We start from the raw sequence: 27,361 nt of genomic DNA, 5'->3' as shown, positions 1-27,361 counted from the left end.
GACGTTCCGAAGCCCGTCTTTCATGTTTCATTTCCCTCTTCTCTGTTGTTAATGTAAACAGAAATATCAACGAACTTGTGTCACAACTACACTTGGAGAGCTGGTTGTTAAAAATTGACCAGCACACCACTGGGCATTCATCAAGAAAAGGGTACAAACAAATAGAGAGGCAGGCCCATGGATGTGTGCTCTTATGGTCAAATATGACGGGTCTCCTACACAGTAGTTTTGCTTAATTTTCTTAATCAAATATAAGAACATTGTAAAAACAAAAGCAAAAAACCACAAAACCCTATTGCCCAAACAAACCTTGCAGTGTCACTGTCAGGCTCACCAAGCAAACTACACCGCTGAGCGGTAACTATTTGTGCAGAAGAAGCTGCGATGTCCGCGCTCTGTTCCAACTCCAGTGAGTGTGTGTTTATGCGTGTGTATGTGTGCGTGTAACTGTGTGTGTTTGTGCGTGTGTGTGTGTGGCTTACAGGAATTTGGCTCTTGGTAGATCTCTGATAAAAGCCGTTTGCCCTGGATTCATCTTTCCTCACCATGAAACTCGTGAGTGCTGGTGTGGAGATTAAGGGTGGCTACAAAACCTACGGACGGCAGGGGGCAGTAGAGTGCAGCGATTAAATGTGGGCTTGGCCGCTTGGGTCCGCTGACACTGGCTTCCACCAGAAAGTTTGGGAACGCGCACCTTCAAATCCTGGGGGTGCCAAAACAACGTACGCACAGGACTTGTATACATCTTTTGTTATCGGTATGGAGTATTACAACTTTCATGTAGTTTTTTCCTTTCTTAAAAGGTGCGTACATTGTTTTGGCACCCTCTGTATATGTAAAGTTATTGATAAATTATAGACATATTTCCTGTCCTAATACTGTAGGAATATATATTATAAAATATAATAAAATTGCATTTAAAAATAGAGAAAATGGTGAAATTAAAAACGCTTTGTTGAGGTGTAATTGACAGTAAAGTGCACCTATTAAAAGTGCACGATTTGCCGAGTTTTGGTATCTGTAGACATCAATGAAACCATTCCACACTCAAGAGAAGGAACATAACTATGGTACCCAAAAGTGTTCTAGTGTCCCTTTGTAATTTTTCCTTCCCCTCTTTTCCTGTTCCCCCACCCCCAGCAACCCCTGAGCAGAAAGCTTCTGTCACTATAGTTTGCATTTTGCAAAGCTTTATTTATATAAATGGCATTTTTGGAGGGGGGTGCTGGCTTCTGTCACTCAGCATAATTATTTTGAGTTTCAAGATAATTATGTATTAAAGCATTAAGCACGAAATACTTTCACGCACCACATAGTGACATTTCTGTGGACAATGGACCACGTATACAACTGTGGTCCTGTGAGATTATAACTGACCTGAAAAATTCCTGTCACCTAGTGACATGGTAACCCTGGTAAGGTCTTAGCGCAGCACAATACTGTTTTGTGTGGGTCTCAGTCTGCTGGTATGCTAGGGGCTAGAAACGTCTCGGGGCACTCACCTGGGCCACTGTGAGCTTCCCACAAACCCCCTCCCCTTTCTAAACCAGTGTTGCCACTGGCCCGGCCCTGTGGTTGTTATTATACTTGCACGACACCCTTCAGCAATAACCCTTAGGAAACTGAAAAAAAAGTTTATTAGTTACAGTCCATGGAGTGTACAAGTCATGGGACACATAGCAAGGTTACGAGGAGAGAGAGAGAGAGAGAGAGAGAGAGAGAGAGAGAGAGAGAGAGTTCAGGGGCCTGGGATTCTGCTTTTCTTGGGGTCAAGGGCGGATACCTAGGGTTTCATGGGCTCACTACTGGTCCATTTAAAACATAAGAACAGGAATTTAAAACACAGGAAGAGAAAAAGAAACAAGTAGCCCAGACGGCCAGTTACCAAAATCAACCAAGGTCCAAAACCAAGGAGGCTCAGTGAGGGGAGGCAGCCTGGAAATAAAAACATAACATCCCAAGTATATAACCTTGTCCTGATTTCTCTCTTGGAATCCAAACTCCTGTATCCAATTAACTACTTAATATCTTTATGGGGATGTTTAGCGAGCAGCTCAAGGACTTCTAAAGTTTCTCCCTTTGACATGTCCTCCTTTCTCTCTTTGCCCCATCTCAGCTAATGGCACCTCCCAGCTGTTTAGGACCAATACCTTGGCCTCTCTTTCTCTCACACCTTACATTCAACACATCAGCAAATCTCGTGGACTCTTCTTTCAAAATAGGACCCAAATCTGACTGCTTCTCACAAGCTCTGCTGCTAGCGTCTCAACCCACCATCCTCTTTCTCCAGAATTATTGCAACGTTCTCCCACCTGCCACATTGCCTCAGTTACATGTACACAGAACAGCCAGAGTGATTCTCGTGGTGGGGTTGTCTTTCTCACAGCGTCAAACCCTGTGTCCTAAAACAAAATAAGACTCATGTCCTGAAAGATTCGGCAAGACCTTGTGAGATAGGAGCCTTGCCGACTTGGTGTTCACGACCTGTACCCTTCTCATCTTGACCCGTCAATGGTAAAACGAGTGTCTTGTTTTACTTTCTCGTTGTAATCTTTGTGAAGTTGAACATCTTTTTATGCTTATGTGCCATTTCTATTTCACATCTTATCCCATTTTTTTCTAATGTGTTTTGTTGTTGTTTTCCCTTTTGTTGTTTTGACATTGTCCTTTTGATTTTTAAGAGATCCTTGTGGTCTAAGAAAAATGTCCTTTATCTTTTACATAGACTGGGAATGTTTCCCAGTTTTTTTGGCTTTGAATATGTATATATATCCATCCATACAGAGATTTTAATTTTCACAGTCAGATTTGCCAATCTTTTCTCCATGGTTTCTATGCTCTATTTCGTGTTTAGAAAGACCTTCACCAGCTCAAGATTGTAACAAAATCCACCTAAGATTTCTTCTAATATTGTATGTTGTATGGTTTCATCTTGCATTTAAACCTTTAGTCTATCTGGAGTTTTGGTATAAGAAAGTAGGGGTACAGCTTTCTTTTCCCCCCAAAAGACAGAGGTCCCAAATGTTATTTATTGAGTTATTCACATTTCCCTCACTGATTTGAAATGTGACTTTTATCACATACCAAATTCCCATATGTATTTGGGTCTATTTCTGAATTTCTTTTCTGTTTCTTATCTGTCTATATATTCCTGCATTATTACCAAATATCTTATTGTACCTTTATAATATATTTAAATATCTATTAGAATTAGTTCACCCTTAATCCTTTTACTTTCCAGAGCCTTCCTGGCTACACTTGTTGTAATTTTTTAAAAATAGCTTTATCGAGGCATAATTCACATAGCATGCAATGCACCCTTTAAAGTGTACGATTAAAGAGATTTAGTATCTTTGCAGATATGTGCAACCCTCAGCAGTCAATTTTAACACATTTTCATCACTTCAGAAATAAACCTTGTACCCTTTAGCTGTAACCCCCTTTCCGCCTGGCTCCCCAGCCCTCAGCAACCACTAATCTACTTTCTGTGTCTATGGATTTGCCTGTCCTTGACATTTCATATAAATGGAATCATAAAGTATATGGTCTTTTGTGACTGGTTTATTTTACTTGGCATAGTGTTTTCAGCGTTCATCCAAGTTGTGGCATGCGTCAGTACTTCATTCCTGCTTTTATTATTATTATTTTTATTGGGGAATATTGGGAACAGTGTGTTTCTCCAGGGCCCATCAGCTCCAAGTCGATGTCCTTCAATCTAGTGGTGGACGGCGCAGCTCAGCTCCAAGTCCAGTCGCCGTTTTCAATCTTTAGTTGCAGGGGGTGCAGTCCACCATCCCATGTGGGAATTAAACTGGCAACCTTGTTGTTGAGAGCTCGTGCTCTAACCAACTGAGCCATCCAGCCGCCCCACTTCATTCCTTTTTATGGCTGAAAAATATTCCTCTGTAGGCATACATCACACTGCGTCACCGAGCCATCGGTGGACACTTGGGGTGTTCCCGCCGGGAGCTGGTATGACTGACGCCACTGTGGACAGTCGTGCACAAGTTTTTTTTTGAACATCCGTTTTCAATTTTGGGCGTGTGTGTGTCAGACCTAGGAGTGGCAATTCTGTTGAAACCTCCAAACTGTTTTCCACAGCAGCTGCATGCATCATTTTTCATTTCTACCGGCAGTGTGTTTGGGTTCCCCATACCCCACATCCTGGCCAAGGCTTGTTATTTTCCATTGTTTTTGTTTTGTTTTGTTTTGAGTTTCTAGCCAGTCTAGTGGGTGTGAAGTGATATTGCAGTGTGGTTTTATTTGTATTTCCTTGGTGACTAATGATGTTGTGTACTTTGTGTGTGGGGGGGGGTTGTGTGTGTGCGCGTACACACTTATTGGCCGTTTGTATGTCTTTGGAGAAATGTCTATTCAAGTTTTTTTGCTAATTTAAAAATTGATTTCCTTCCTCCTAAACGTAGGGCTTCCACCACCATGGCAACCCAAGGGGTGGTTGGCATCTCTCTTCTCTGCTGTCCCCCTCGTGTGTCTGGAGTTCCAGTGTGGGATCCCGGATCTAGGAATTAAAGGTACAATTTTGCTGTATGGTCACATCTTCTCACTGCCAGTTCTCCTTTAACTATTTCTGTGACTACCTCATGGCTTAACTCATTTAAATCTTCCCAAGTTTATCAGCAAGAAGAAGGAGAAAAGGCAAAAACTTGTGAGAAAACAAACAAGAGGCACGGGGTGAAAGGCCAGCCAATACAGAGGGAATGTTTAAAACCTCACCAAGAAGCGAAACAGAAAAACTGAAACCTGCTTTTATCAGTTGACGGGGGAAACCCAGAAGTCAAGCGATGGCCATAAACTTGGGGGCGATGAAGATTAAATGTCACTCATCATTTGCAACAGCAGATGGAGAAGCAGCAGCGATGAGCCTCGGCCAAGCCTTGAACCAAAGTGTCACCATCTGCTGGACAGCCCTCTCAGGTGGGGTGGGGGGGTCCGGACTTACCTGTGGAAGCTTCTGAAACAGCTGCAGAAGTAGTTGCTGTTGTTCTCCATGTCCGCCTGGGGATGTGCTGAGGGGCAGGTGTTCCAGTCATGCCACTCACAGGTCTTAACTGGATGATGAAAATTGGGTACCACACACCCCTGTGTCCCAGCCTTTCTACTTCTTTCCCCAGAAGGTGCCTGGAAGTGGAGCGAGGCTGGTCACTGCAGGCCAAGGGGCTAAGGGTGGACCCTGGACTCCGTGTGGAAGAGAAAGAGCAGAGTGACTAGTTAAGAAAGGAGAACTACCTGTTCTACCTACCATCGGTTAGGCCGCGACCTCCCAGGACAATAAAGGATTTGCATCAGAGTCCAGCCGTACGCTGACTGAGCCCAAGGCACTTAACACTTCAATATTGATGCCCACGGGACTAGATGGGCATGAAGGCTTAGAAAAGGCCTGCTGTCTGCATGTAACAATGTTTGGAGTGTGCCGTTTTATAATGTACCAAATAAGAACTAGGCAAAAATGTATACCATAAGGCCTATGGTTTATATTTTATATTTTTCCTGGTTCCCATCACCTGTCGGTATGTTGGGACACAAAGTCCTGACTGGTTTCTGCTTCAATCCATTTCACCTTCCTGCGTCTTTCACAGTTCAGTCAAGTCTTCCAAAGTCTTAGTCCTCTGTATTTCCAGACACTAAAATCTTGAAAGAAGTTTCAAAGCTCTTTAAAGCTTTAAACTTCTTTTTGATAGGTATTCACGTTTGAGACATATAACATTTTGCCTGCATTAAATTGTAACATTCACAAAGTTCCAGGGGAACCATCTTTTTAAAAATAAAACAATGAAGACACTAAACGATTTCGGTCATTTGTCTTTTTGTTGTTGTTGGTTTGTAGGAGCTCTGTATTCTCCTGACTGTTCTTACATCTGCTTTTTTTTTTTCCAGTTGGGCTTCCCTGAGAATGGCCGCGATCAAGTCCATCGGGTTCTGCAGATAAAAGTCTCCCCAAATCTTTCCTTCAATCGCCCTGAGAAGAGGTAGCCATGGACACCGTGGAGTTGATTTAAACCCTGCTTGTGTGCGCGAAGCAGTAGTGGAGCCCAGCTCAGCGTTTTCCCGCAGGCTCGTGATGGCGTGTGGATGGGAGTAGTTAATTACACTGTGGCCTGGTTTGTGGAAAGTACCGCTGACTCAGAGATCACAGCTGGAGACGCTCTTTCCAAGATCAGCATCCCGCGTGATTATTGCCACGTTCCAGGGAGCCGTGTCTCCTCGTAGGTTCAGAAGCTAAGCCTGCCTGCGCGCACAGCCTGCCATGGTGCGTGGCTGTGTTCTGGCGTCGCAGGCTGCCCTCCTTGGGGCGCGGGGGCGGCGTCTGAACGGCGTGTGAAAGGGAGCCGAGCATTCCTGCGCTAGTTGTTTAATCCTTGGGCCTCTGAAAGGGAGGCAAGCGCTTCTTAGATCGGTATTTTCAAGGCTTATCTGATGCCAGCCTCTGCCTGGGGCGGGGACTCCACTCTTTCTCTGGCTTCTCACTCTCTCCAGGGCAGGTATGAACTTGAACCCTTGTAATGAACGGCGTTTATTTTTCTCCCCCTGGGAAATTTGTGTATTGTGCGTGATTATGATGGGAAGAGGGGGGATGATAGATTCACAGCTGGACACTTGGGGTGCTTGTTCCTTTACAACAGAGTTTCTCAAACTTTTTCATTATGGTCCCCACCTGAGCATTTTTACACCTTCCCCCGCCCCCCAACCTCCCCTCTCCTATGAAATTTTAAGAACACTGATATATCTGTTCCTGTACCACAGTTGTAGCTGTACTTTATACATAAAAATAGTAAGATTTTTAGCCCCCTTGGGGGCGCTGCTGTCCCCACTGAGGATACAGGCTTTACCTGGTTCACACCTGGCCGCCTTGGCAGGCCCCGCCCACAGAGAAGCAGGAAGAAGGTGGCCTGGCAGGTGCTGTGATGGGCGTGTGAGCTAAGGCTTATCTCATGCTCAGCAAAGTGCCCTCTTGTTGTCATTACTATTATTTTAAGCTTTGTCACGGTGCTGTTTGTGACCCTCTCTGATGCGGTGGCTTTCCACTGCCCTTGAGGGCTGCTCCGAGGTGGAAGTCATTTCCAGCCGGGAGGGCTCATGGCAGAGGCCCTGGGGCTCCTAAGGGCGTGAATTGGGCTGGGTGGGGGCCCTGGCACTGACAGCCCACTGACGCCCCCCTTTAAATATGGCAGCTGCTCTCCTACAGCCGCGCGGGCCTAGTGGTGTCGGACTTTTCATTTCTCTGGAGGAGCCGGGAATCCGGGTTTTTGGTTCCATCTCTTGATTTGTGAGCATTGAGTCCATGAAACGATAATAACGCAATATGGACCAAACCAAAGAGATGAAACCAAGATACCCTGGCTTGTCCCGAGTAGGTCGCATAGCTGGGTGGCATCCGTGTCTCCACTGGAACCCAGTGGCCACTCTGTGCCTCACGACACTCCCCAGGTCACCCCGCTTTGGGAGTCCATCAACGCGCCTCCCTCCTGCCTGGGGAGGGGGCCCAGGCTGGGGCCAGTCCCGACTGGGAGGAAGGCGGGCAGCTGCCCTCCCCGCCCGGCACCCCTTTCCAGAAGGACCTGGATTCTGTGTGCAGACCAGGAGGCCGGGACCACCAGCCTTCCTCGCGGGCACTGGGAGAGCCCCAGGCTGGAGGGCTGGGAGGGGCGGGCCCGCAGGACGAGGCTGCGGGCGCCTGGGCCGAGCGTGGGAACGTGGACCGCGGAAGGCGCGCGGCGGGCGGGGCGGGCGCGGCGGGCGGGACCTGGCCTCGCTCAGCCTGTCTCCGCGCCAAGCTCCGCAAGTCCGGGTGAAACAGCCCGTTGTTGGTGCAGCCCTCTGGCCCCGCCACCCTGGGCGTTGCTTTCCATTCGCCCGGGTCACGGGTGGGAGGCGAGGAACGCTGGGGTTCAGGCGTCTGGCTCCCCGCCAGGCCTGTGGCCTTCGGCCCCGGGGGCCACAGGGCAGCCGCGCCTGGGCGGGAACACAGATCGCCCGGGTCAGGCTGCAGCGCTGCCATGGGCTCCCACAGCTCAGCAGCCGCGCGGATCCCGGACTCGGATGACATTCGCCGGGAGACCGGCTGTGAGCGGGGTGGGGGCCCCTGGGGGCGGGAGCTCCAGTGGGGTCCCGAGGAGAGGCGGGTGGAGGGCTGCGGGAGTCCAGGCGATCTGAGCGGCGACCGCAGGGTGGGGGTGAAGGGGCGCGGTGCCCCGGCCCCCCCCCCCTCCAGGTTTGAGGCGGGCCTGGGTTCTCGGGTTCGGGGGCACCCAGGTGTCCTCTAGCCGGGATGGAGGGGGTTGGATTTGGTCCCTTGGTCTCCCGGGGTATCGCACCCCTGGGTCTCGTCACGCCCCCTCCAACCTCCAGCTGGCAGCCGGGTCCCCCGTGGAGCGCCCGCGACCCCCGCCACCTCCCGGGTGGCCCGGGCGTCCGTCACCTGTCTGCCTTCCCTCCCGCAGTCTCGCAGGCCAGTCTGGTCCGCCTCTACCACCGGTTTCGGTCTCTGGACAGGAACAAGAAGGGCTACCTGAGGTGCGGGAGCTGACCTGTGATCCCCGCCCTCTATCTGTCCGTCTGTCTGTCTGTCTGGGCGCATTCCCCGCGTCGATCCTCGCTCTTCCGTCTGTGACCTACACACTTTGAACTTCCTTTGCAGCCGTGCGGACCTGCAGCAGATCGGGGCGCTGGCCGTGAACCCCCTGGGGGATCGCATTATAGACAGCTTCTTCCCTGATGGGTGAGGCGTCTCTGGGGCGGGGAGACAGAGGGAGACGCTTGTGGAGGGGCTGTGGGGGGGGGGTCAGGGACAGGGGCACAGCGAGGGCCAAGGTGGCACTGCCTCTGCTCCATTCCACGTCCTCCCACCCCCAGGAGTCTGCAGGTGGATTTCCCAGGCTTTGTCCGAGTCCTGGCTCATTTCCGACCTGTAAATGACGAGGATACCAGAACCCGGGACCCCAAGGAACCGGAACCCCTCAACAGCAGAATGAACAAACTCCGCTGTGAGTTGGTGGGGTCCCCCCAAGTGAGACCCCCGATTTCCCACACCAGTGAGAGGCCCCGGGTACCTCCCACTCCCCCTGTCAGCCCACGGATGGCCCCCCTCCTCCTGCAGGGTGACCTTCTGCGGGAAGAGACCCAGGGAGGGCCCACCTCACCCCACGCTGCTCTCTCCCCAGTTGCATTTCAGCTCTACGACCAGGACAGAGATGGGAAGATCTCCCAGCAGGAGATGCTACAGGTTGGGAGACCCTGGCAGAGACGTGACCTCAGGGCGGGTGGCTGAATGCAGCGGTGTGGGGGAGGGGTGCAGATGATTGTGGTGTTGGGTGAGTCAAGGGGATGCATGGGGTTGGAGTGTGGTTAGTTGGGAGGTGGGTCCAGGAACAGTTGCATTTGAGGTTGGGAATAGATTCATATAGTAGTTCTCAGCTGGGGGCGATTTTTGCCCCCTGAATGACATGGGCAATATCTGGAGACATGTTTGGTTGTCACAACTGGCACCTGGTGGGTGCAGGTCAGGAACGCTGCTCAACATCCCACAGGGCACAGGGCGCTGCCTCCCCCGCCAACAGTAGGGCCTTCTCTGGCCTCAAATGTCGATGGTGCTGAGACTGAGACCCTCTGGGCTCGTTGGGATGAAGTGGGGGGGGTGAGTGGGGGGGTGGACGAGGAGGTGGCCGACAGGGTGGAGGATGGATGGGAGTTGGTTTTCAAGGTTGGGGTCCAGTCAGGAGCCTGGGCATATTGCCGAGGTGAGTGTGGGATCATGAGGGACACATGGGGGGTCGGATGGAGCGGCAATGGGGGAGTTATTGGTGGATATGGTGGGAAGAGATTGGAATAGGGTGCGCAGTGGCTCAGGGATGGATTATGAAACAGGTAGTAACTTTTGGGGTGATGCAGGCAAGGATTGGGGGTGCTGGTGGTGCCCGTACCTCCCCTCATGGCTGTCCCCTGGTCCCAGGTCCTCCGGCTGATGGTCGGGGTACAGGTGACGGAAGAGCAGCTGGAGAGTATCGCCGACCGCACGGTGCAGGAGGCTGATGAAGACGGGGATGGGGCGGTGTCCTTCCTGGAGTTCACCAAGGTCAGAATGCCCTTGGGGCCCGGGGAGTTGAGAGCAGGTGTTCCTAGCACAGATGGCCATGGGCAATGAAGCTCGAAGGAGAAGGGGACCCAGGGAATGGTGGGGCCTTGGGGGTGGGAGGGGAGTTGGGGGCATCGAGGATTGGAATCCAAGTCCTCTTGACACACACCCCTCGTCCCCCCCAGTCCTTGGAGAAGATGAACATCGAGCAGAAAATGAGCATCCGGATCCTGAAGTGACCTGGTGTCCGACGGGCGCGCGGCAGTTCTGCCTGGGCTCAGCCTCCGCCCGCTGGAGGCGGCCCCACTAAGCTGCATGTTCTTCCACGCTGAACTCTCTCAAGGGCCAAGGAGAGAGAGTGGGATGGGTTTACGCAAAGTCTAATTCACTTGGTCTCAGCTCTGCGAATCAGCCAACGATCTTTGGGTTGAAAGTGACTGAATCCCCAAATCAAAGGGACTTCAGTTCAAAAGGGTTTTTATGGGCTCATGTAATTAGAGTCTGGAAGTGTCTTCAGGCACAGCTGGAGCCACAGGCTCGGGTGATGCCATCTGCACTGTTATCCTCTGTCTCTCGAGTCAGATTCCCTTTATGGCGGCGTCACTCTCGGGGAGGCTCGTGCAGGATGATGGCCTCCGGCAGCTCTGGGCTTCCGTCCTCGTAAGCGAGTCATCCAGTGGGAACAGATTTTCTTTTTCAGCAATTTCAGGGAAAGGGTGTCATTAGCTCAACTGGGGTTTGTCCCTTCTCTGGGGGACTGGAATGTTCTAATCGTGAGGTGTCCGTGTGCTAACTGCTAGAGCCAGGGAACAGGGTCTGATGCCTGGGGGTGGGGTAAGAGATGGGGGCTTAAAGGACAATAAGGTACCCTTCTCAGAAGAGGGGCAACAATGCCAGGCACAGAAAGCAGGGCTATCCATTACTGTTACGTCGACCCAACAGCTGCAAGTCTGGCTTCTCAGATGGGTTGTCACTGATGCCATGGGTGCATGCCAGTGTGATGGGGTGGGGTGAGGGGAGAGGTGGTGGAAAAATAACAAACAAGACACACCTTCCTAGGGTATGAAATACCTCAAAGCTTTGCAGAGTAATTCCTGTTTTGTTTTGTTTTTAATGGTGAGATGCTCAAACATTGACATCACAGAAAAGGTGTAAAAGTCATATCAAATCAGGAGATTCTAGGTCTGTGGCAAACCACGGTGGCTGTGCCTATGGGAGATGCAGCTGGCAGCCCACCCGTGTGCACTCCCAGGGCGGTGCGGGAATTGTCTCGTATCAACACATCAGAGCTAATTGGGCTGAGGTCTTCCTAACTCTACTTTCAGCGATGTCACACTGGCAGCTTGAGCTTGGCTGGGGTGGGAAAAGATACACAACAGACATTGGCAAGTGCGACAGGGCAGGGCTTCCCTGCCTCGGAGGGCCTGGTGCCAAACCGTTGTCAGCTCATCAGCTTCCCGGCACTCCCCGTTACCGTTTGTGCCAGTTGCACCCCCACGCCCACCCCACCCCCAGCCTTACTGAGGTATATTTGGTATGCAAAAAACTGCACATAACTAATGTATACAATTTGATGGGTTTGGACATAATCAAGGTAATAAACACATGCATAATCTCTAAAAATGTCCTTGTATCTCTGTTGTTTAGGGGTTTTTTGGTATGTTGCAGTAGGAGCGCTTATCACAAGATCTGCCTGTTTCACAAAATGTTAAGTGTACTGCACGTGTGACTGTTAACTCTGGGCGGTGCAGCAGCGCTCTGGGACTCACTCATCTCTGTAACTGTAGCTTTATCTCTGCTGAGCAGTGGTGTCCCACTTCCCCCGCTCCCGCCCCCGCCCCGGTTGCCACCACTCTATTGTCTGCTAACACACACGATAGTTTTTGATGCCTCATATCAGAGGAGGCCACCGCAGTCCTTTCTGGGACTGACTAACTGACCTCACGTAGCATAATGTTTTAGGCCCATCCACGCGGTCACAAATGGTGGATTGCCTTCTTTCTAAAGACTGAATACTATTCCACGGTGCGTATATCCGCTCACGGACACTTAGCTCACTCCCGTGTCTTGGCCACGGTGACGAATGCTGCAGTGAACACGGGGGTGCAGGGAGCTCGGACATTGTGATTTCTCCTCCATCGGATAGATGCCCAGCAGTGGGATCGCTGGGTCATGTGGTCGTCCTCGTTTTAGCTTTTGAGGAACCCCAGTGGCTACAAGCACAGCTGGTCCTCTGCCGGCGGGCTTTGCCTGGCATAGCTCAGCCTGTGGGAGGGGCTCAAGTGCCAGGGACTTGGTGACCCTCGCAGGTGCTTCCACCATGACAGATGGAAACTGTGGCTACCTACCCAGTTTCCTCTCCCCGTGGGCGGGACGATGTGGAGGCACGTTCCCTTCCTTCCCACGCATGTCCAGCAGGCCGGGGCCCGCAGCCCACAGTGTTGACCTGCTGTGAAAACACCCTGTGTGGGCTCCTTTGGTCCCCGTCTCACTTCCCCACTCCTGTCAGTGCTTCCTGGGTCCCCTGGCACGTAAACAGCTTGCTCTCAGGCCCTTCACTCTGGGCCCTTCTGGAGAAGCCCCCCCGCTCCCCCCTGAGATGTCCTAGACTTTCCAGAACTTGGGCTCACACCCCTTGTGATCATGGGCACTCAGAGGGGTGCTTTGGGGAAGCACTGTGCCAGGTGGCCCCACGGCTCCTGGCATTTGCTGGTTTAGGGAATCTGAGGTCATGTAAAGACTATACACCTTGGGGTCTCTGGGAACGTGGAATTGTCTGGGTGGCACAATAACCCAATTTCAACTTTTGTGTTCTGATGGCAGTATGATTCTGACAGAAGAGTGTCTTAGTCGAAGGCAGGCGGCAAAAACAGTGCTTGATTTCTGCGGAAATGTTGTGATTTTTGTCAAATGATTGTCCTGTGAACAGACTTTACCACCGAGAAATGCTTGTTTGGTCTTTGGGTCATTAACAGTGGGGGTTAGAAAACTCACCAGGTGGCTATTTTTTCCAGGTACTAGGGGGGAAGATTTGTATAGAGAGAAATAGAGGAGGGAGGGAGAGGGGGGGAGAGAGAGAGAGAGAGAGAGAGAGAGAGAGACAGAGAGAGACAGAGACTGACACTCTTTAGAACTGGTCTTTTTTTTCCATTATAGTTTCTCAAGGTTTGTTATGATGGTAAATCTCATGAGTAGAAAGTTCCCTTTGGCCCATTGGATGGCTCCTGAGTCTGAGTCCCTAGGGATATCTCTGTCTTAAGTAAGTGACTCTGATGCTGGATGTCCAAGGACCAAATTTCAGGCCACTTGCCTCCATCTTCTGGCCAGGCTCCTGTGACAATTGTCCATAAAAGCCCCTCTGGCGTCCACAAAGCAAGTGCATACCCCTGGCCCACAGGCTGTCAGTGGAGGCCCCCATCCACACCTGCCCACACCTGCTCTGTGCCAGTGAGTGGTGCCCCTGGCCTAACGGGTTACTGGAGAGCTTGGGGACCCCCCCACTCCACTGGCTGTGTGGGGCATGCACAGGGGAGCAAACTGCCCCCACTCTCTTCAGTAGGAAGCTCCCCTGACCCCCCATCCTCCCCACACTGGGAGGTTGGAGACTTTGTCATGCAGAAAGAAGCATCCGTCTGACTGCTGTGTCATCAGCTGTTTGACCCTCACCCTCTGTGTAGCAAATGCAGAGTGGCCTGTGGATTTGTTCACGGAGGGGGGGCTTATGACACAGTGGGGAGCCCCTGTTCTGGGAGCAGCTGTTGCCCCATTTCAGGGGCTTGTTTACTGCCCTTCTTTTTACCATGTGGGTCCTATGATCAGTGCCACTATTTATGTATTACTTGTCTATGAATGGACTCGTTTAAAATTGAGGTATTTGAGCTTATACAGGAAACTGAATATCAGCCCCTTGCTTTAGAAACCAGCCCCAGTTGCTGTGAATAAAGTAACTATACAAATACAGTACGTATTGTAAAAGACAAACCTGCCCCAAACAGAGCTTCTCTTCGCTGATCTGAAAGGATGGAAAAAGAATTGAGAAACCTTTTCACTCTGTGATTTAAAGCTGTGGCTTTTATACCCGAAAATCATCTTGTGTACGAGTGGTGAGTTTCCCAAACTTAGGAAACCACTGGCTGAGGGAGCTGTGAGGAAGTGGTCCCAGGGGGCCTGCGTCCTGCTCGGACCCTTTTGGAGACAGCCTGACCCTCAGGCTGGCCACTGGTCAGACTGGGTTTGGTAGAGGTCGGCCATGGAAATGGAGGCCACTCACCAGGTCAGGCCCAGGGATAAGTGACAGGGTGTGATGACAGATGCTTTATTACGGAACTGGAAATGGTAAAAGCAACAGCCCTCGGCTGACATTTGTCTGTAGACCTGGTAGGACTGTGCATTTGGAGACGAGGTCTGAGAGCTTGCCCACACGCTGGACGAAGGTGGCAGAGTCTCAGGGGAGGGGCTGGAGGCAGCTCAAGGCCTGTGCCTGGCGTTGTCCCTCGAGAAGGGTCACCTGAGACATGTGGGAAGGACAATGGAGCTGTCCCAACTTGTTCCACCAGGGCTGCTGGGAAGGGCTTTCACTGGCCTGGAATGTTCTGGAAGAAGCCATCGACCTATCCTGAAGTCAAGATGGGCATTTTGGAAGAAGCCCCTTTCTTTGCCAACATGACTGAACCTGAGGCAGCTTGTGCAGGGAGCCCTGGGAGAGAAGCAAGTCACAGGACCCAACTAGTGATGTTGGGTAGAGATGTGTACCACTGCCTCTTCCTAACTGATGAGGAAAATAGTTCCGAATCCTGCACTGGACTCTCAAAGAAAAGGAAACTCTGGGTCATCCCAGCCCCACCCAGCCAGCAGCAATAAAACTCTGTTGATGTTTAAGAGGCAATGTACAGGCTTGACTCCTGCTGTAGACCCACCCAGAGAATCAGTGTTGTTCAGTATAAATCACTTGAGTTGTAGAGATCTGTTAGGCCTGAGATTGAATCTGGGCCCTTTTCATTCCTTGCCGTCCAACCTCAGATAAGCCACTTTGCCCTCAGCCGCTGTGACCTGTGAAAGAGACAGGTGGTAACAGCAGCTGGCTGACAGAGGTGTTTCTTGTAGTCCACCTGCCTTCCCCACCCCCAGCCCTGCTTTATTTCAGCCGAGACCTCGGCCTTATCTGCAAACGAGGACTCTGGTGTGTACCAGCCAGGCTTCGTTCAGTTGTTAACCAGCTTATGGAAGAATAAACATTTATGGGTTCATATAACTGAAAGAAAAGTCCAAAGGTAGACCAGGCAAATCCAAGTCCCCAGGGCTCAATGATGTCATCAGAAACGAGTCTTTTCATAGCTCTACTCTGCTTTGCTTTTCTCGTGTTGGTTTTATTCTGAAGCGCCCCACCCCCCCAAGCCTCACTTCCCAACAGTTCTGCCAAAACACCCAGAAGTCAACCTCAGCCTGCTCACGCAGCTGTTTGGATGCAACACTCTGATTGGCCAGACCTGGTCACATGCTCAGCCAGGAACTGGAGGGCACAATCTCAGTTGAACTCAATGCAGTGTGTGTGGGGGTGGGGGGTGGGGGAAGCAGGTGGGGGGTGATGCTGGGCGGGCAAAATCAACAGATAACTATGTACTCGTTAGTTTGGTTTTGGCTACCGATAACAGAACTACCAACTAACGGAGGCTTAAAGAATGAAGACAGTTATCTCCCATTCCAAGATGTCTTGGTGATAGGCAGTCCTTGAGTTGTTGAGGGGCTCAGCAATGGGTCCAAGATCTTTTCCACCTTCCATTCCTCAGTATATTGGCTTTTAATTGTTGAGTCGTGGTTACAGGACGGCTGCTGTAGCCCTCTATCCATCACATCCTCGTAGGAAGAGCGTGTAGCACCGGTGTCTGAGTGGGTGACCAGGGCAGCTAAAGACCACTCCTTTTATTGCCCCTCTGTTTTGATCATTGAGGAAAATCTTTCCCAGAAGTACACCCTCCTCCTAGGCTATGCTTTACTTGTCATCAGTCAGAACAGGAATGCCTCTAGCTGTCAGGGAGGCTGGAAAGTGAATATCTGACATCTCAGACTTCATTGTGAACGCAAACGGGGCCACATACTAACCCGCACAAGCTCATGGGGGCCTGCACGTCAGGCCTTACAAACGCGGTGACCAGGAGTAATGATGAAACTACACAGCATGGTCTGATCACAAATTCCCAGCTGGGCAGGTCATGGCCAATGGTCCCGTCCCAGCCCTACAGCTTCCTTAGCAAAGGTCGGTCTTTACCTGAAGCGAGCCCTGCCCACTGTTCTCATGCCTGCAGGATGACACAGCGCTGAAATGTCAGGGTCATTTTCTTTTCCAGAGCCTCACCTCAGAGGCATAGCCGCCAGCACCAAAGTGTTAAACCACGGAAGCCCTGAGCGTTACCTTGTTCCCTGAGCACCTTCACTGTGTGCTATAAATGTTAATTATTACTCATTAGCGTGAAGAAGTGTGCATGTCTCCATTTTGCTTGTCATCTGGTCCTAGAGACTTTGTCCTTTGCTGTCTCCTGCTTCCTTAATGCATTTCATGTACCTTCCTTGCATTTCATGTACCTTCCTTGCATTTCACGTACCTTCCTTACATTTTCTCCTCTGCTTCTACTGCATAAAAGGGACTGGACATCTGCCATGCACCAGAGCATTTTCTCAATCTGTTGGGGTTGGCTTTTCTCGTCACCATCGTCACGAGAACAAGGGTGAGTAGGTACAATGCGAGACATAACCATTGTTGGCGCGCACTGTCCGATTTCCTATTTTATTATTAGTTATTGCTGCTAATCTTTTCTACGCCTAATTTAGAGATTACGCTTTATCACATTTAGGAAAATCAGTACATGTAAGGCTCAGCATTATCCGTGCGGTTAGGCATCCACTGGGGGTCTTGGAACGGCTCCCCCATGGACAAGGGGGGACCACGAAAACAAATGGTTTAGAAAAACAATGTAAGTGAATATTAATGGAATCTTGACGTACCCGAGGCTTTCCTAAGAAAATCATCAGGGAAAATATTAATAGTGTTAATTATATAAAAATTGAAAAGAAATTTGTACATCAAAAGCAACACTAACGCATTTAAAGACAAAGGAAAATGAGAGAATTATTTGCATTATGGATGCCAGACGAGGGGCTAAAACCGTTCACATATAAATAGCTCTTTCAAACCTATTAGAAAAAGATGAGCAACATAGAGGCAAAGATACGAGCGAGACACTTTCAAAAAGAAATATAAATGTCCAAAAGCACATAAAAATGTTCAAAAGCTGATTAAATGCTCAGGAAAACCGTCATTCTTCTGAGGATCAGTCTAGTTTTATGTATCAGAAGCCTTACACGTGGCCATAACTCTCTGACCCAGAACTCTCGTTTCTACTAGGAATTGATCCAAAGAAAATAATTACGGGTGTGCAAAAGGATCGACCTGCCAGCTTGTCCACTCAAGTGTTATTTATAACAGTGAAAACCCGGTGTCCGTCCACTGCGTCCCAGTGTGGCTGGGGCACGTCCCTTGGCAAAGGAATGTGATCTTCAGCTGTGAGTGTGCTGGGGCTGGTCTGCCCAGCTCTCAAGCTGAGGCCACACTCTCCTCAGGCAGTCGCAGCCAAGGACTGAGCAAGGTGCAAGGGTCCCGCCAAGTTTGCTCCTTCCTGGGACTCCTTTACTGGGAAGCTGTGTTCCAGAACTCCTCACTGGGGTGGCTGCACCTTAGCCAGACCTGCTTCCTCCCCATCCTGTCTTCCCAGGTCTCATTCCCTTAAACCTCGGCACTTTCCTCCACCTCAGTGCCTGCGTCTAAATGGTAACTCAAGAGGCATAAGAGCTTACGAGCTGAGCCCTCCACAGGCATCGCCTCACTTAATTCTTACAACAAACCTACGAGGTAGGTGTTTTTATAAACCCCACATTATGGCTGTGAAGTCATAGTCTCAAGGTCACGCTGCTACTGGTGAAGTTCGCGGTGCTGGTTCTGTCACTGAGCCCTCGTGTCTGCAGAGAGATGGCTGCTTTCCAATCACAGAAGGGTTTCTTTGAGTGCAGCACCCTCCCTGACCTTCCTCCAGTGTCATATATGGAGTCTCATAATTATACGGTATATTCGCGTTGGATCTTTACGAGGTCTGCTTATCCCTCCCTAGCACACGAGGGATTCGCCAAAGTCATTTAACACTCAGATCATCAACTTCTCTGAAACCCCTGCTGACCCCTTTCCTGACTCGGAGCAATACTTTCTGAGTCAGTTTCGAGCGAAGGGTTCCTTCATTAATTATTAATATTCATTAAGTGTCTGACACGCCAGGCCCGGAGCTAAAAGCAAGTGTTACCGGGATTAGCCACACAAACCATCTCACGGTCGAGGAGCTCATATTTTAGAGAGGGAGGCAGACGATACAACCCTTGAGTATATATGAAAGATAAGTCCAAGTCAGACCAGTGCTGTAAAGAAATAAAGCAGGGTGACTTTCCAGGCAGTGGCTGAGGGTGGGTGGGGCTCTTTAAGATTCGGTGGTCAGCCCAGGGCTCATTAAGGATTTGTTGCATGAGGTGGGGCTGAAAGGCTGAGAGCACGTCAGCCGTGGAAAGATCAGGAGGAAGAGCCAGAGCAAAAGCAAGTGCAAAGGTCCTGGGGTAAGAACAGAAAGAGGTCAGCAAACGGGAAGGCATTGGAGCATTTTAAGTGGGGTTGTCACGTAATCTGCTTTACGTTTGGAAGAAGTCACTTGAGGTGCTGCGTGGAGAACACATAAGGGGGCAGAATGGAAGCAAGCTTTGGCAGTTCCTCAGCCACCTGAACAGAATTGCCATGCAGCCCAGCAGTCCCACGCCCGGGCCTGCACCAAAAAGAACTGAGAGCAGATGTTCTCACAACAACCTGCATGTGCTTTATTCGCAGGAGCCAAAAGGTGGAGGCGGCCCAAGTATCCACCAACAGACGAGGAAGCACAATGTGCGGTGGGGTGTTATTTAGCCATGAGAAGGCGTGCACGCTGATGCACGCTGCCTTCGGGAGGGCGCTGGAAAACACTGCGCTGAGGGAGGGAAGGCGCACAGTAGAATTCCATGCCCTGGATCATTCCGTTTGTGTGACTTGTCCCGAACAGGCACACCACAGAGCCACGAAGTGGATGGGTGGCTGGGGGCAGGCAGGCGGGTTGACTGCGTTGTGGGTGGGAGGTTTAATGGGGGAGCAAGAAAAAGTTCTGAAGCCAGACTGTGGCAAGGGTTGTATAGCATTGTGACCGTATAATGCCACCGAAGTGGAGACTTGAAAATGGTGAAAAGGGTCAACTTCATGTGATATGTATTTAATAATGATTAATAATGACAATGACAATATTGATCATGATAGAATTACTCAAGGGCTTTTTCCAAGTGCAGCCTCCCTGGTCTCTTCTCCAGAGATTGTGATTCAGCAGGTCTGGGGGGCCCCAAGGACCTGCCATGAAAATTTTAAACAGAGCGGAAGCTGGGAGACCACGTAGGCAGAGGGGTGGCTCGGGCTAGGATGGTGCCACGCAGGTTGGATGTATTGAGAAAGGTGTGGGGCGTAACCCGCAGGTAGGAGAATCCAAGCGGATTCGTAGGTTGTCAGCGTGAGCATCTGGTGGGAGAACGGGGCCGTTTGTACAGCTGGGAGATGCTAGGGGAGCAACACATTCGGGGAAAACGAAGAGTTTTGTGCCTCAGCAACATAATACCTCTACTTGGAGAGGGCGCCCAGTGCAGAGACTGCCCTATGCCCACCATAACCCATCCATCCGCCCTTGCTTTAATGCTAGAAGCTGGTTTTATTCGGAGTGGCCAAGTGCCCAGGTAAACGTCAACATGTCTTAGTTTCCTCTGCAGCAAAGGCTGGCCGATGACAGGTGAGCAGGCTTTTCTGCTACTTGAAGAGGAATGGTTTAGCGGCGAGGAATGCCCCTCGTGTCTCCTGCTCTTCCTCTTCTGCCTCCCTAGAACGTGAGCTCTGTAACGGTGATGGAACCAAGAAGGACCTTGACCTTGAGGTTTTTGTTATGTGCTAAGAGTATGAGAAGTCTGGAGGCCACGTCGCTTTATGGGGCTGCCATGCCGGTGGTAGCCTTTCACACCGGGGAATAAACCCTAAATGGTTTCATCCACCGAGGGGATCTCTGTTCCTACTAGTTGGATACGATTCCTATTTGGTACTGTGCCAATTCTAGAAAAAAATTCTTTCCCTATGATTTCCAAAGTTTGCACCTTCATTCCCATCCCCACCCCCACCCTCCGAGAAGTTGCCTAGAAATAGTTTGTCCCTGGTCGGTGAGTCCAATGCATTGAAATTATGCTCCGGGGCCCCAGTGGCCCTACCCAACACACGTCAGCAATATCAAATGAGCATTGGTAGATTTAGGTGTCATTTTTGTGCGAGCTCCTCAGTCTTGACGTCTTAAGCATCATGCCTTGGACGCGAGCCAGAGGCAACGATAGCGTTGAAGAGATGGATTGTGGTTGCTGGGAGGCCAGAATGACACTGGGTTCTGTCCCACAGCTGAGAACACAAATCCCTCAGTACAGATGGAAACATTGTGGACTTCTCTGGATACAGTTGTCACACCCGTCACAGAGAGTCTGGCAGGGACGAGACACTGAGTTATTTTTTTGAAGCTCTAAAAATGGCCATTTAAAGAATTACTAGCAATACATGTAACTACTTTTATGGAGAACACGCAAGAAATTGTTAATGCTGGTAACTTCTGAGCAGTGGGAATGGAGCCCAGGGGAGGGGAGGGAAGACGTTTACTTGCTAGATTACACCTTAGATGATTTTTTTTTTAACACGATAGGTTTCAGAGTGAGTGGTTAAGAGACAGTTCTGGAGCCCAGACTGGGAGGGTTCAAATCCCATTCCACTACTTCCTGGTGCAGTGTCCCTGAGGAAGTTTATTTACTTTATTTATCAGGCATTTAGATAGCCATTTATATGTGCCAGGCAATGTTCTGAACAAAGTAGTAACTCATTTAAGTCTCAGAACAACCCCATGAAGGAGGAACTATTCTTATCCCCAATTCACAGATGAAGAGACTAGGGGGTTTGACAGATGAATGACTTTGCCCCCAAATAGGTAGCTCGTAAAAATGGTTGGGGCAGGATTCCATCCATAGCATGGTGGCCCCGGAGCCCGGGGTTGTCAGGATGGTACGGTGCTGCCATGCCGAAGTGTGGAGTCCATCTGTGCGTCACTTCTCTTTAAAACAACAACTATAATAGCACCTACCTCGCAGTGTTGTTATAATGGTTACGTAATGTCCTCTCCCACATGGTATCAGGTGGGTCTCTGGTGACCGATAGAATACTGCAGAAAGGAGGATATGTTAGTTCCAAGATTAGAATAGAGGAGACGTTGTGGCTTCTGTCCTGGTCTCTGTCACCTCTGATCATTCGCTCTGGGGGAAGTGGGTGCCATGTGCTGAGTGACCCCACGGAGCGGCCCGTGGCATGTCACCGAGGACTCTTGCAGCCCTGGGTTGGACACACCTTCCAGCCCCGTCAAGCCTTCCAATGACCACAGCCTGGGCTTGAGTCTCATGGAAGACCCTGACCCAGAAGCATGTCGCTGACTTGCGACCCTTAGAAACTACGATGATAAATGTTCACTGTAGTAAGCTTCTGACTCACGGGGTCATTCGTTATCCAGTCACAGCTGACCAAGGGCAGCTCCCACAGGGAGGTACCTTGTCTTCTCGCCTCGGTTCAAACAGCCTCAGCCAGGCCTGCAGCACACACGGGGTGGGGGCGTGGGGGGTGGCCCTTCAGCCCTCAGCCCAGGGATTCTGTTTCCTTCTTCCTGGACCTCTGCTCTCCCCTTTAAGTTTTAATTTCTCATCTTGGGAGAGCACTGTGGGGACAGAGCCAGGAGTGCAGTTTCCAGGCTCTCGGCGTCACCTGGAAAGGTGCTGGCTCAGGTAGTAAATGTCCATGAGTTGTGATTGGATGGCCATCAGCTGTGGCTAGTTGGCCGTCAGCTGTAACCAGTGAGCCATTGGCCACTAATATAACTGCTGTGGCTACGCTAGCAGCAAATGGGGGCTAGCAAGGAGATGGTGGCTGAGCTGGCAAGCACGGATTGCAGTTAGCAAGTGAGGTCGGTTGGCAGAGACAAGTGGACGGCGGGTTGCGGATAGTGTGGCTCCTGCTTCCTGTGTCTCCAATCAGCCGCCAGCGAGAACACAGTGGTCTGACTCCCCTATCTGTGGCTCCGTGGGTGTTGCTTTTTGGCCTCACCATATCCTGTGTTCTTGTGTGGGGAGGGGGACCAGAGACCCCACGTGCCACCCCGCGTGACAAGCACACTGTCTGTTAGCCTCCCAAGACAGAATATGTTGGTGAAAACTGTCTGGAGAGCGTATGATCGATAAGGCCTTCATTCTGCCCTTACACTTGATTGTACGATATCAGGGTCGAGAATTTTAGGTAGAAAGTAGGTTTTCATTTGCGCTAACAAATAGGAATCGTTTTCTTCCTAGCTTCCTATGTGGCTATTGCGGAGAATGACTCTTTGTATGTGGCGTTTTGTTGTTGCTGTTGTTTCCCTGTCTGCGAACTTTTAGAAGGCATCGTGGGTGGTGGTTAAAAATGCAAATTCTAGTACCAGACTACCTGGGTTCTAATCTGAATCCCAACAATGACTGGCTATGCGACTTTGGGACATTTGTTCAACCCTCCTGTGCCTCAGTTTCCTCATCTGTGAAGTGGGGATGACAATACTTGAGCTTATGTCGTGGAGTCGTGGTGGTTGGTGCCGCCCCCACGGACGGAACCCCTTCTCAGAGGGGTCAGTGCCACTGACAGTTTCTGGAGGAGGGGCTAGAACAGGGGGAAGCATTCTTTATCTGTAAAGGAACAGAGACTAAAGCTATAAGCTCTCCACCACAGCTGCTCAGCCCTGCCACTGCGCTGTAAAAGCTGCTAAGGGCATGGCTGTGTTCCAATAAAACTTTATTGACATGGGTGGCAGGCAGCTTTGACCCACTGACCCCTGATGGAGAACAAACACACTTGCCTGGTCTCTTTCCTGCTCCTTCCGTCAGACCGCGCTCGGAGGTCTAGAGACGCCCCCTGGTGGAAGCATCTCAGACTAGCAAGTCTGACTGCATTGCACCCTCCCCACCGGGCGGCAGGTGGGTCCAACAAGGCCGTTATATAAAATGCAGGTTGTGGGTTACAAGGTTAATGAACCTTTTGTGGTGATGGAAGCCACTTGCCAACCGTGTTACACCTGAATTTGCGTTATCCACAGAGACCCACTGTGCTTGCACCTATGGGGAAAATGCTTAACTCTTCATATTATTAGACCATCTCGTGCCTAGCCTCACCCATGTCTGGCCATTGGTCTGAAGTCGGCTGGGGTGACAGCCACATGTCTCTTGTCATCCAGCCACGTTTGTTCACGTGGTGGAGGTGAGGTTCTCAGCAGCGAGAGAGAGCACGCCCTGATGTGCAGGCATGTCTCCAGCCTCTGCTTGCACCACACTTGCTAATGTCCCATTGGTCACAGCAAGTCGCATGGCGGAAACCAGATCATGTATGGAAGTGTACGGATACAGGGTGGGAAAGAATTATGGCAGCATGAATAGTCTGCTGCATACGCGTCATCCCCATGTTACTGATGTGGAAACATGCTCAGAGAAGTTAAGGCGCTTGTCCCAGGTCACACAGCGGCTATTGGGCAGAGCTCAGCCTCCAGTCGGGTGGTGAAGCCCGTCCCTTAAGTCCTGTGCTCTATAACTTGCCTCCTTCCTCAGATTGAGCCTTCCCTCCAGTGCGCCAGCTCCAGAGAGCAGAGTGAAAACCAGTTCGCTTACACCAGCCCACGCCCAGGGCCCACTCAGTCGTGGAGCCTGGCCATTGCCTATCTAGCCAGCCAGACTTAGCAGCCTCTCCAGCTCTGAAAAAATAATCCTCATGGATTTGACTAATAGTTCAGCCATTGCACTGGGTCACACTCCACAGAATGTAGGAAATGGAGGGAAAGGAAAGATGGCGGCAGCAGCGAGCCGTTCTATGGACTGTCGTGTAATAGCTCATCGGGACTCGTTAAACACCTCCTGTGTCTGAGCTGCATCCGGATTGTTTAGAAGTGCAGACAAGGGAACAGCTACTCTCTATTCAACAATGTAACGTGTTGACATGGTGGTGATAAGGCCGAGAGGAGAGACCCAGATGGAGTGGGTGTGCTAAGCCCCCGTCACTAACCGAGACTTAATTACAGCCCCGGCTCTCCCAGAAATGGAAGCTTACGCCGGCCAATGAGGAATCTCCTGCTCAGCACTAGCTAGCTAATTTGCATATAAGGGAGGTAACTTCGCAATAACCGACCCCCCCCCCCCCCGTTTTTGCCTTGTTCCCACTCCCCTCTGCCTTGTGTGGGTCTTCAGAACTCTTTTCTATCTGCTAAATGGATGCCGCCTGATTCCCGAAACCTTGAACAAAGCCAGTTCAGAGCTTTAACATGTACTTGGTTGAATTTTGTTTTTCAGTCATGGGTATTAAGACTAAGATGAAAGTTCCTTAGTCTCAGAAGCTGTGAAATAGTAAGACCTTGAGATTCACGGAGAAGCGGGCAAGGGGTGCCCCTTTTCGTAACGGGCACTGACACGACTCCCTCTCGCCAGGTTGTCAGAACCCTCACCCACTTCTCCCCAGTTTTGGTCCCCCCATCTCTTTTACATTTAAGGTCTACTCCAAAAGGATATGTTTTTTAAATGATTCTGGGGAAAATGGGGTGAGCAGGCCAATTTGGGGTAGGAATTGAAGGAATAAAACCCAAAAACTTGTTTAGATTTTCAATCAAGCTTGAAATGCTCAGTCTCCCAGGGCTTGCCTTTAAAAGCAAAAAAAAAGGTTATTTGTAAGAAACAAATACCCAGATTTGCATTTGAATGGGCTGCCGATCAGGGCTCATTAGCGAAACTCCGTGTAGCACCACCAGCGGGAAGGAAGCTATGGCATCGCCCATTAGTTTGTAGATTCAAGTGAGTCATTTGGAGGGATGCTGGCGCGTTTGATGAGATCCATCAGAGTCACCCCTTTTCTCCCCTGAGAAAGGCCATGGTCCCCGGAAGTAAGTACTCACCTTGCACACAATTTTCTCACTCATATCTGAAAGCTCCTTTGTACTCCCAGAGCCTCAGACGTCAAAGCTGGAAGGATGGTAGAAACTTCTAGATGTGGACATTACTTGTGGGAAAACTGGGGCCCCCTGATGGCAGGAACACAAACTGAGCAGTTGGGAGAGAATCTGTTTATCACACACACTCTCCCTTTCTTCCTCGGAAGGCAGGAATCTTGAAGAATTGAGGGCAGAGTGACAACCCAGAACGGGACCACATGTTACAGAAGATCCCTCAATGACAATTTCAAAGGAGATGGACGTCTCCCTAAAGGACCGGAAAGCTGGGGCCAGGTTCTTAGCGGCGGGAACAGATGAGAATGTCGCAGGGACACTGTTAGGGCAACTTCTCAGGCCTCCGTCTGCTCTGGGCATCAGGGGAGCTCCCGGGACAATAGCCAGCACACGGCAGGAGCTCAGCAGCACCGGGGGCAGAATTAGATGGACTCAGGGTCAAGTTCGAGCTTTCCCGGGGACCCGCCTTTCACCAGTCTCCTGGGTGACTCTTGCTCACATTCAAGTTTGAGAACTACTGAGCTGCACTGTCCTGCCTGGGGAACCATGCAGGTCCTTGGGAGACTGTCCCTGGTGAGGTCCCCTCCTGTGAGGACAGTATGACAAAGTGTTGTTTTTCTGGGTGGTTTCCTCCTCTTTTGTAACAGAACTTGCATTTCTTCTGTCCTCCATGGGGCGAGGTTCTTCAGGGGAGGTGGTATCTCCACCCAGGAAGTGGCGTACTTGGTCCAAACCAACCACGTTTCCCTCTTCCCCTGGCTTAACGATTGTCTGAGTCATGGGCGCAGGAGGTGATTCTTGCCTCGCAGGCACGAGTGGAGAGTGTGCTGGGGCTTCTGGCAGATGGTTTTCTTGGTGAGCAAAAGGAGACGAAGAGGGAAGAAGCAACCCCGCCACTGTGTCTGGATACTGTAATGAGAAGGCGCTGCCTGGAGCTTAGGCAGCCGTTTTGTGGCCACGAGGGGACTCGCAGGTCAAGAATGGCGGAATGGAAAAGCAGAAAGAAGCTGGTCTTTACGGCTATAACTGAGCTGCTGAAGCTGCCTCGTTTTATCACTGGGATGGTAGGATTATCTCAAAGTTTAAAGCCACGTGAATTGGTAGGTTCTGTTTCTTGCTGCTGCGTTTCCCTAAAAAGAGTGATGGACACATACACTCAGGAGGCACTGAGGAGAGAGAGGGGCTGAGGCTGGGAATGGAGTGTATGTCTGAAGAGAGCCCCGGGGAGCAGGCTGGCCATCAGTGTGGCACAGCAGCTAACATCGAGGGCCCTAGAATGAGAGTGCCTGGGTGCAAATTCCACGCCTTCCACTTACTGGCTGTGTCAGCTTGGGCAAGTACCTAGCCTCAGTCTCCTTATCTGTAAAACAGGATCGGAACAGTACTACTTTATAGGATTTAAGAATGGGAAATTAGTAATGGGCAATGCCTATGGGTAGTGCCCAGCCCCTAGTAGGTACTACCTAAGTACTAGCTATGGGGTGGGTAACATCCAACAACAAGTGTCGCTTTCTCCTTTATATGTTGTAATTTCCCCTTGGTAAAAAAGTAAACTTTTTGTTTTGAGCAAATCGTGGATTTATATGCAGTTGTAAGGAAAAAATATACAGAGATCCCATGTGCCACTTACTCTGTAGCTCCTCGTGGTAACATCTTGCAACCTTGCAGCACAATTGTCACGACCAGAATGTTCAGGTGGCTACAGTCAAGATACATTCCAGTGCCACAAGGGCCTCGGGGGTTGCCTTTTTTACAGCCACGCCCACTTTTCTCCCAGCTCCGCCCTCCCTCTTCATTCCTAGCAGTTTTATAATTTGGTCCGTTCAAGAATGTTATATAAATGGAACCAGACAGGACGGAACCTTTGGAGATTGGCTTTTTTTTCTTTTTTCTTTTTTAACCCGGTGTTGCATGTATGGAAAGTTTGTTCCTTTTTCTTGCTGAATAGTATTCCATGGTGTGGAGAGTCCATAGTTTGTTTACCTTGTAGCCAGTGAGGAACACGGGGGTTTCCAGTTTCTGGCTGTTATGAATGAAGCTGATATCCACACATTCGTGGAGAGATTTTTGTGTGCACATAAATTTTCATTTCTCTGGGACG

At 50.4% G+C, this 27,361-nt stretch overlaps 1 protein-coding gene across 1 annotated transcript; it reads left to right on the top strand.

Annotated features, from left to right (window-relative positions):
- Window positions 1-7,779: 7,779 nt before the first annotated feature.
- On the top strand, window positions 7,780-11,713 carry CHP2 (calcineurin like EF-hand protein 2). Its single transcript, XM_074322718.1, has 7 exons — window positions 7,780-8,082; window positions 8,460-8,532; window positions 8,657-8,737; window positions 8,872-9,002; window positions 9,180-9,241; window positions 9,968-10,090; window positions 10,276-11,713. The coding sequence occupies exons 1-7, from the start codon at window positions 8,016-8,018 to the stop codon at window positions 10,327-10,329; spliced, it is 591 nt and encodes a 196-aa protein (XP_074178819.1). The 5' UTR covers window positions 7,780-8,015; the 3' UTR covers window positions 10,330-11,713.
- The last annotated feature ends 15,648 nt before the right edge of the window (window positions 11,714-27,361 follow it).

This window comes from Rhinolophus sinicus, linkage group LG18 (assembly GCF_036562045.2).
Source record: "Rhinolophus sinicus isolate RSC01 linkage group LG18, ASM3656204v1, whole genome shotgun sequence".
Lineage (NCBI taxonomy): Eukaryota > Metazoa > Chordata > Mammalia > Chiroptera > Rhinolophidae > Rhinolophus > Rhinolophus sinicus.
The sequence above is the reverse complement of the archived record's forward strand: the minus strand, read 5'-3'. Positions and strand labels throughout refer to the sequence as shown.